The sequence below is a fragment of the Magallana gigas genome, chromosome 8 (genome assembly GCF_963853765.1).
Source record: "Magallana gigas chromosome 8, xbMagGiga1.1, whole genome shotgun sequence".
Lineage (NCBI taxonomy): Eukaryota > Metazoa > Mollusca > Bivalvia > Ostreida > Ostreidae > Magallana > Magallana gigas.
Window position 1 is genome coordinate 6,715,048 of NC_088860.1, and position 9,465 is coordinate 6,724,512.

The 9,465-nt window shown below is 35.1% G+C and overlaps 1 protein-coding gene across 1 annotated transcript; it reads left to right on the forward strand.

Annotated features, from left to right (window-relative positions):
• The first annotated feature begins 1,997 nt into the window (after positions 1–1,997).
• Positions 1,998–5,765, forward strand: LOC105324495 (uncharacterized). The gene is made up of 9 exons (XM_011423587.4): positions 1,998–2,208; positions 3,256–3,328; positions 3,461–3,596; positions 3,733–4,038; positions 4,150–4,259; positions 4,699–4,842; positions 4,973–5,110; positions 5,262–5,431; positions 5,521–5,765. Exons 1-9 carry the CDS (start codon positions 2,078–2,080, stop codon positions 5,663–5,665), a joined length of 1,353 nt encoding a protein of 450 aa, XP_011421889.3. The 5' UTR covers positions 1,998–2,077; the 3' UTR covers positions 5,666–5,765.
• The last annotated feature ends 3,700 nt before the right edge of the window (positions 5,766–9,465 follow it).

The window sequence follows — 9,465 nt, forward strand, 5'->3', positions numbered from 1 at the left end:
CAGACTTGTTTTCTATTTTGAATTTCAAAATGAGTTGTGACATTCTGTGAATCATTCATGGTTCAAAGTATTCCTAGCAAGTGTAATCTCAGGGAATTTTTTTTTTTAAAGATTTGAAGTGTGTTTTAGTCAAATCTGACGGCTCCTGAATAAGTGTAAACTTGGGACGGGAGATTAAAAGATGGTCTGAATTCATCTACAGAAAGTTATGATACAAATCAAGTTCCATATAAAGCTAGCTAATCAAGTGAAGAAAAGTTGAAAATTATAAACCGGGGCACGTGTAACAGACAGGGACCGCAAAGGATATAGAATGGAGATTGTACATGTAATTGTTTTAGTAAATATAGGGATGTAATGGTAATGTAATGCATTACTTCAAGAAAATCAAGTAATGGTAATTTAATGCCCAAATTCATGATGTAATGCATTACTTTACAATGTAATTCGCCCAAGCCTGATAGGGAACGCAGTGGGATCCATTCACAAAATATCAGTAGAAATTGTTTCGATGGTAGCAATAGCAAACATACCAGAACCGTTCATTATATAAACTCTGTTACACTTTCCTTTTGTTTTATCAAATTGCTTTTAGTGCATTCTGATGGCTTACCGAATATTTCAGAGTGAGTGCCAACAATTTCAAAATTTATTATAATATATACGTTAAGCTTTTTGCAACTCCTACAGGTATACTGAAAAGAACTCCGTCTGGGATTAAGATTTTTAGTAGGTTCATTTTAATCAATGTAGTACTTAGTACTTAATTAACACAATTTAAATGTGTAGGATTAGATATGATAATTTCATTGATAAAGAAATATATATTTAAAGCGTCCAGAAATAATGTATCAGCATGTAGGATCCATTTTAGTTAGTCATGTTTTTTCATACCCTGTATGATTGCTATACAATGGAACAAAAAAACTATCATAATGAATGCTTTGATAAAAGATGGTCAAAATGTTAATAATGTTATGAATTATTAAAGTTATTTCAAGTATCTAATTTCTATTTATACATGTATATATCCCTTTATTCGAAATAAGGTAATTTTTGTCTTGGTGTGAGTGTGTGCGCTGTCATGGAAGTATGTATTATAATAGTTCATTGAAAAAAAATTATCAACAGGAAATATATAGATATACGAAAAAGTATGGTCAAGTGCTCATGATTTTTACTTTTTTAGTTATGATATTAGGGTCGTTTTTCTCTGTGTGGGGTTGGGGTGGGGACCTGAACATTCATTAAAATTTGTCAAACTAACCTTATCCACTGTATACTTTATATAAATGTATATATTTATATAACCTGCCACCTGTACCCACACTTATTGTAAAGTACTGTTAAATGTATGCTATGGCAATGTATGTAATGTATACGCCAAGAAACTACTACTAAAAAATCAAATTTAATTTATCTATCATACCTCGAGTTCCAAATCTCGCCGAGAATATATCAACTTTGTAACATACTGTAAGATGGGCCCTGTGGAAAATTGAATTTTGTAAAATAGTGTACATCTATATTTCATTGACTAAACTTAATGTGGTATGGGAACCTGTCGATATTAATGTGGATAGAAGTACTTTATATGTATAATACTTACACCGGTTTAGAATTTTCAAATTTTACAGTATTAAACCAAAAGATATGTTTTAAAATTTTTTTTTGAAAGGCACAAAATATAAAAGCCCCATGCAGCGGGATTACCTACAATCCATTGCGCTATGCTGTTTGGTAACAATTTTGGGAAAGAAAACATTGTAAAATTATACTTGATTTTATTAAACTTTTAACCGGTGACTGTCGTGGACACGGAGTTTAAATTTCCCACCTTTAATTTCCTGGCATCGATCCATCGATTACCTACGAGTTATTTATAGCTATTATACCTCATCTATTTCCTAACATTTCGCTGTTCCCATTGGCCAGAATCTTATAAAATCCTGGTACATTTCTCAATACCAGTAGGTGTGTGGGTATATATATAAAGTGCTGCCAAGGAATAAACTACAGAAACCAAGTTCACAACAAATGAAAACCACTTATTTGCTTTTTTTTGCGCCCATTTTCAATGAGCTTATCGAGATCTAAGGTAACCCTCGGTCACAACCCAGAAAGCGGCGAGGACAGCGGCTGGACCAATCGGGGAGGGGAGGGACCCCAGGGGCAAAGCGAGGAAGTACAGACCCAGATCAACGACTGGTAAGGAAAGCAGTTGATATTTTTTTTTTTAAGATTGAGAGAATCGATTATAATCTATGAACACTGTGGTGTCAAGAATTTTGTATTTTTTATTTTCTTCTCCTTTCTATATAATTTATTTTTCTAAAATTGTTTCAAAGTCACTTCACAATTCACAATTCTGACCTGATTTTGAAAAGATTGGTATTGATAAATACAGAATATCTTATGATAACTACTTTTTTATTTTGGCTTGGTATTGAAATAAATTTCTAACCTTCAATTTCTGAGAAGTGAAAGATTTTCGGCTTGAATATAAGCTGTCAGGAAAAAAAATTCAACATATTTAAACATACTTATGTCAAAATGAGAAATTAAATCTGCCTTAATCAATCTTATTTTCTTAAAAAATTCGACAAAAATTGAATGTAAACAACTTTTGAAGATAAGGTAAGTTGTTTTTTTTTTAATATTAAGGGGGGGGGGAATACACGCGTTTTGCACGTGAGCGTACGTCTTATTCGTGTCCTATTGAAGTTTATTGATTCCATTCAGTGAAATATAATATGATACAAACAATTCGTCTGAAGTTGCTCAAGCGGATTTATGATATTGATGAAGAATATTGATTGTTAATCTGCAAATTAAAAATTCTCGCTGGACATATAATCGTTGATCGACTTTTGTACAAAAAAAGCTATATTTAAAAGATATAAATAACGAAAATTTGATAACAAAGAGGTAAATCAACTATTAACTCATATTGCATTTATATTTCGTTAGAAAATCCCTGTAAACTAATCTTAATTCAACGAATTCCTATTTCATCTCAATGTTTTATAAAGTGTTCCATATTGATCTCTAGAGGATTCCGGCTTTCATGCCGGTTAATTTGTATAAGGAATGGACATTGTTGAAGTTCAGACTTTGACCCGGTGACAGTATACCGGTATATACACCGGTATATATTATGGTGTACCAGGATGTGTTACGGGAAGCTACACAGTACCCAGTATACTAATACTCATTACACGGAATGCTAACATCCTTATTTACTCTATCAAACAGGTCACAGTCAGACTACAAGGACAGTCATGACCCGACGACCCCTAACAATGGGGGCACAGGAGCGGATCCACAGGTACATTTCCAATTCATACACAAAAACGTCTACAGTTTATGATAGCTTTCTTGTACATAATTGTAACGTTGTTATGATTATTGGGTGTGTCTTTATGACCCGCGTTATGACCTTGACATTGTGTGTGCACAGGCCGAGGACGAGGTGGAGGGGGTGGACGACTTTGATGACATGGGTCTGTGTGACCAACTCCTGAGAGGGATCTACGGCTTTGGATTTGAGAAGCCATCTATGATTCAACAGAAAGCCATTCCAATAGCCCTTAAAGGTACCCTCTCTCTCTCTCTCTCTCTCTCTCTCTCTCTCTCTCCCTCTCTCTCTCTCTCTCTCTCTCTCTTCATTTTTTTCTACCCTTTATTAATATCGATGAAGATTTTTTGAAGAAGTTTTCACCTTTTTTCCAGGATCTGACATGATTGCCCAAGCCCAGAGTGGGACTGGGAAAACAGGGACCTTTTCCATTGCCATCCTCCAACAGTTAGATCCTGGACTTAAACGATGCCAGGCCCTGGTTCTGGCCCCCACCCGCGAGCTAGCATCGCAATCACAGCGCGTGATGACGGCCCTTGGTGACTATATGGGTGTCGTCTGCCAGGACATGGTTGGCGGGAACCATGTGGCCAATGATGTAAACAGACTTCGCGAGGGTGTGCATGTTGTCATAGGAACGCCAGGTCGGATTCTTCATCTGCTGAGAAAAGGGTATTTGGGTAAGTTTGAGTTAATGACTAGTAATTTGATATATGTCGTCATAAAGATTTACATTTATATAAAATGTATTCAGTATCATTAGTCTTTAGAATGATTGTGTGTCCTCTTAGATTTGAGTGCCGTCCGGCATTTCGTCCTGGATGAAGCGGACCAGATGTTGTCGAGAGGATTTCTGGACCAGATCAACGACACTTTCCAGTACCTACCAAGAGATGCACAGGTATACAGTAAAACACGCTTAAAGCGAAGTCCCAGGAACGGGCGATTTTGCTTCGTTATAAGCGTAATCCATCAAGTTTACAACAAGTAATAAGGTAACGGGGAATGAAAATCACTTCGCTGTAAGCGTCAATTCATTATGTAGTTATGAACGCTCTCTCATTCAAGGAATAAAGCAATTGTCCGCACATCATACAGGAACCCCAGTGTCTGATTAAAATCACCCTTTTCCTTACGGTAAGGAGAGGGGTGGTTTAATCATACTGACAAGAATCCAAGAGTCATGGTCCTGCTGTCATGTTGTAAATTTTTTTTAATTTACTGGGTGGGTGTAAATACAAAATTTACAACATGACAACTGGTGTCATGTTGTAAATTTTGTATTTACACCCACCCAGTAAATTCAAAATTTACAACATGACACTGCTTTAATTTTGCAGATCATACTCGTCTCTGCCACCCTACCACCAGAGGTCCTGGACATTACTCACGAGTTTATGAGAAATCCTAGACGTATTCTGGTAAAGAGAGAGGAGCTGACTCTACAAGGGATCCAGCAGTTCTATGTCAATGTGGAAAGAGAGGCAAGCATCATTATATCCACGCCATCAAAGTGGCCATAAATTCATGGATGCAGAAGGTCTGATAAGATACCGTTTGTTTTCAATTCATTCTTTTTATTTGCTAATTAAGTGCTTGGTTTGAATTTCACAGGACTGGAAGCTGGACACGCTGTGCGATATTTATGACACCATCACTGTGGAGAAGACTATCATCTTCTGTAATATGCGCGGCAAAGTGGAATGGTTGGAGAGGGAGATGAACAGACGAGATTTTACAGTGTCGGCCATGGTAGGATCAAGAAACACTTATAACACTTTAAAATACTGGACTTTTGGCGTGAAAAATCTCCTTTTTTCCGTATTTTTTTTTTCATTTAAATTCTAAGCTGAAGTTTTGACAAAATATTGATTGAAATATTGTTTTGATTTTATTTCTCCAGCACGCAGGATTGTCCCAGAAAGAGCGGGAACTGATCTTGCGCAGCTTCCGGACCGGCTCCAGTCGTGTCCTTATCTCAACCGACCTCCTGAGCCGAGGGATTGACGTCCAACAAGTGTCGCTGGTCATTAACTTTGATTTACCTATGGAAAGGGAGAGCTACATTCACAGGTATAAATATGTACACTTAGCCACATGTAGTTTTAACCCCGTAGATGGCTTCAGTCGTTTCGCTTACTTTGAAAAAATATATTATCTAGAATCGGACGTGGCGGACGTTTCGGACGAAAGGGGACAGCTATCAACTTTGTGACGTCAGACGACTTCCGGAAAATGGAGGATCTTCAGAAATTCTACAACACGGAGATCCTGGAGATGCCGAGCAACATCGCCAGTCTCTTGTAAAGAATGGACGTTAACACTGGCCAACTGACAAATACAAAACATAACATCATGTGATTGAAAAGAAAACTGTTTGGCCATTATAATAAATCCATTAAAAATATGGTTGCGGTTGCTATTTGTTTCTTACTTCCTTACCAAGTTTGAGACGATAATACTATGTTTAGAACCATTTTAACATAAGCTTGGACTTGGGTAGTTGTGTCAAAAAGCAATGTGACGTAGACCTATCTTTTTCATTGCTGGCCACTCAGCCATTGCTCTTTGAAATCAACAAGATTTGTCTGGCTTTTGAGCAAGACTACACAATCTGTGTATATTTCACTTGAAACTAGCGTCATTTTTAACTTGTTTTGACGCAAGAAAAAGATAGTTACATCCTAACGAAAGTCCAAGGTCTTCTTAAAATGGTTCTATTTACAAAAAAAAATTAAAACCGTAGCATGTATGAATTCTCATTCTCACAGAGGCGGTCAGTGGTCAAGCCCATGTCTACATTGTATGGTTGTACATAAAATTACACATGTAGTTATCAGCTCAATATTGAGTTTTGTGATATTAATCAGGAATACTCAACTTGAGTATTCTAAAGTTACTCGGAGAGACTAGTCGATTAACAATCTGATTAAAATCAGATCCTCGATGCTCCCGTTTTAATGAAAAGGGAGCACCGAGGATCTGATTTTAATTAGATTGGTCGATTAATTGGGGCCTTTAGTTGTGCGATAGTCGAGTACTCGTTTATTTATTTGAAACTGTGTGTTCCTTTTAAATAAAATAATGCTGCTGTCACATACAACAGAGGCGGGTCCAGCAATTTGGAAAAGGGGGGTTCCATTTGATGAAAACCAATATGTGCAATATTCATTATTTGTCAATAAACAAGGACTTTTTGAACGTTTTCCGTGCGTTTACAATTGTATTTAATAAACATTTATCTCATCACTATCATTTTCACATCTATTTTAACAGCAGAGTGCACTGCATTATTGAACGTTTTGCCGTTTTTGGTGTAGGTAAGGAAAATTTGCATATCTAGCCTCAAGAAACCCAAGTATCCAGCAATGAGAAAGTACGTTTAGCTTCAGCCTTGATAGAAAAAAAAACACTAAGAAACAAAAAATAACTCAGACTAATTACGACAAACTATTATAAAAATGGATATTTTGGTAACTTTTTATGTATATTTGATGTTTTTAAATTCTGAATTATTTATCGATTTTGATTTCTATCGATTGCCTTTTTAAATAAAGGTCTAAATAATAGAATATGACAAAAGAGAGGGGATAATTTATCTGCTGAATAAATGGTACGTGTGTAATACAGTGGTAAAAGAAATTGTCGTCCCAGGGAACTTGATGTGACCTCTGTAATGGGTGCGCTACATCATCCGGCACTAGTGCAGATGCGATCATATTTAGAAAAGTTTTGAAAAGTTGGGCATTTTCATAATAATTTACATATAAACCCTTTACACGGTGCTTTTGTTACAGAATTTCCGATTCTTGGAAACAAAAAATGGCTTTCTTTTGTGTTTCATGTGGGTATGAAGGTAACTAGCATTCCAGAAAAATAGCATAACCCGCATAAGCGGATCATGTAATTTTCTTTGTACAGTATTTTTCGTATGAAACGAAGTAAAACTCATCTATTATAATTACTTTAGTTAATTAACTAAATAATACATTTGAAAGAGGCTTTTTAAAGTAAAACAAATGCGTGTACTCGTACTTGAACGTCGTTTTACTTGATGGCTTGTCAGTTCAAAACTGTATGAACTATAATCAATTTTTTAAAACAAGAAATAGAGTAGAAAATACATTGTAGCTGTTATTATAAATCTATGTTTTTGGCGATACTGCTTAATTTTGTGTAGTTTTATCTTTGATTTTCAACATGTTTACTCAGTGTAGTAAACACCAGATGCTGAAGGGTAGTACAATGTACTTTATTTCGATAAAAAATCGATAGGGTATTTTGATATAAGAACAAAATTATGGGACGCAGTACGAAATTCTTTAAATAAACAATTTTAAAAGCATTTCTTTGAGATAATTACAGTATTTCTATTAAAAATAGGAAAATTGCCTTTAACGTTTTCAAAAAAATTCATATGTCCCAGAGAAAGGGGGGGGGGGGTCCGACCCCCGGAACCCCCCCTCTGGATCCGCCAATGTACAATATGTCTTTAAATCTAAAACAGTTTTAAAAAATTATAATATGTAGCAAATGAATTTGATTTATTTAATCTTAACATACGTTGACAAACGTCCTGCCTTCCTTTTTCCATGTGGCTCGTACACATCAAGGATCAATTCAAATGTCATTAAAAAAGCAAAAACCAAAAGACTGTTCAGAGAAAAAATGTTAATGCATTTCTGATAAATTACGATTAATATCCATATGATTCTTCATGGAAAGCTATATTTTTATATTTTACTTTTTGGAACATCAATCTCTATCTGCTGTCTCTCCTTGTGTCCCTTCCTGTATATTTCTGTCGTTTAATTTATTTCACCCGTCATAAAAGCACTTTCACGTGTACCAATAGTTTTTTTTTTTTTTCTAAAACCTCAACACATGCTTTTTAGGGAGTAATATTAACATTTTATCTAAAAATCTAATGTAAATTCAATTGAATACATGTAAAGTAATGTACATATATTAACTGTATTAATTAAATACTTATATGAAAAAAGTCCAGTTTATAACGAGTACATAAAAACATGTACAAGGGGTTGTCAAACAACATTTTTTTTCTTTCCACTATATCAATGAATTTCTTAAGCGAACCGGCTCACTTTCAAAAATTAAGGGGGGGAGGTGGTTAATTAATTCGTGTAATCCGTTCATAATGGGGCGCCGTTTTAATATTTTCGAGGTATTTTCTGATATCAGAAAATTATTTTAGATATCAGAAAATTGAATTCTTGATATCAGAAAGTATCAATTTTTTTAATATCAAAAAATCGTTTTTCTGATATCAAAAATCATTTTTTGATATCAGAAATTCGTTTTGTGATATCAGATAATGATTTTTTTATATCAGAAAATCATTTAATATTTATTCATTTGATGAGATATCGGCGCTTTTGATTGGTCGAAAAATTTCTTTGATACCTGCATCAATAAAATTTTTTGCCGGATCTACTTTTCTCAACTGTTCTGATCTAACACTATTTATAGAACGGGAATTTCCAAGATAAACACTGTCAACAAAGTGTAAAGTTGTGTCTGTTTTATTGTCAGCAAACAAAATGCAACCTTGTGAATATAAAAAATTGAAAGTTTAACCTTCAACAATTAACAAAACACATTATTTGATTCACGAAATAGAAAATTAAGCGTCTTCTCACGATTTCGTCTGCTTGAGATCAATCAACATCTAGGCCTACAGCGAGGCTGGCTGTTCCTTTTCCAGGAATATTATAACGAACATATAGGCCTATAAACTTTCACGGTAACACTGCTGTTCAAATTTGGTAACGATAATGTTTAAATTTACACACGTACATGATCGGTCATCAGAATAAGCGTCGTAAAGAAAAGCTATGAGTGATGCATCAACTCCTTCTGCGTATTCCAAGCGGCTGATATATCATTTAAGTACATCACCGGCTATCTAGTTACCACAACGTTTACAAAAGTCGCTTATACATACTATTCTCTGTCGACATATCAGCTATTTTCATCCACGATCGCCTTTCCTTGGATGGTTTTGTCCAGTTGCATATTCCAGCGATCTCACATGAAAACTAGTTTTATTACGAGTTTTTCGGCACAGGGAATAATATCACAAGTTA

Bases quoted from the DNA above. Each gene is read 5' to 3' on its own strand.
- LOC105324495 (XM_011423587.4), top strand. From the start codon at position 2,078: ATGAGCTTATCGAGATCTAAGGTAACCCTCGGTCACAACCCAGAAAGC. The intron at 4,039-4,149 runs GTAAGTTTGAGT...GTGTCCTCTTAG, and splicing joins GCTGAGAAAAGGGTATTTGG to ATTTGAGTGCCGTCCGGCAT. The intron at 5,111-5,261 runs GTAGGATCAAGA...TTATTTCTCCAG, and splicing joins ATTTTACAGTGTCGGCCATG to CACGCAGGATTGTCCCAGAA.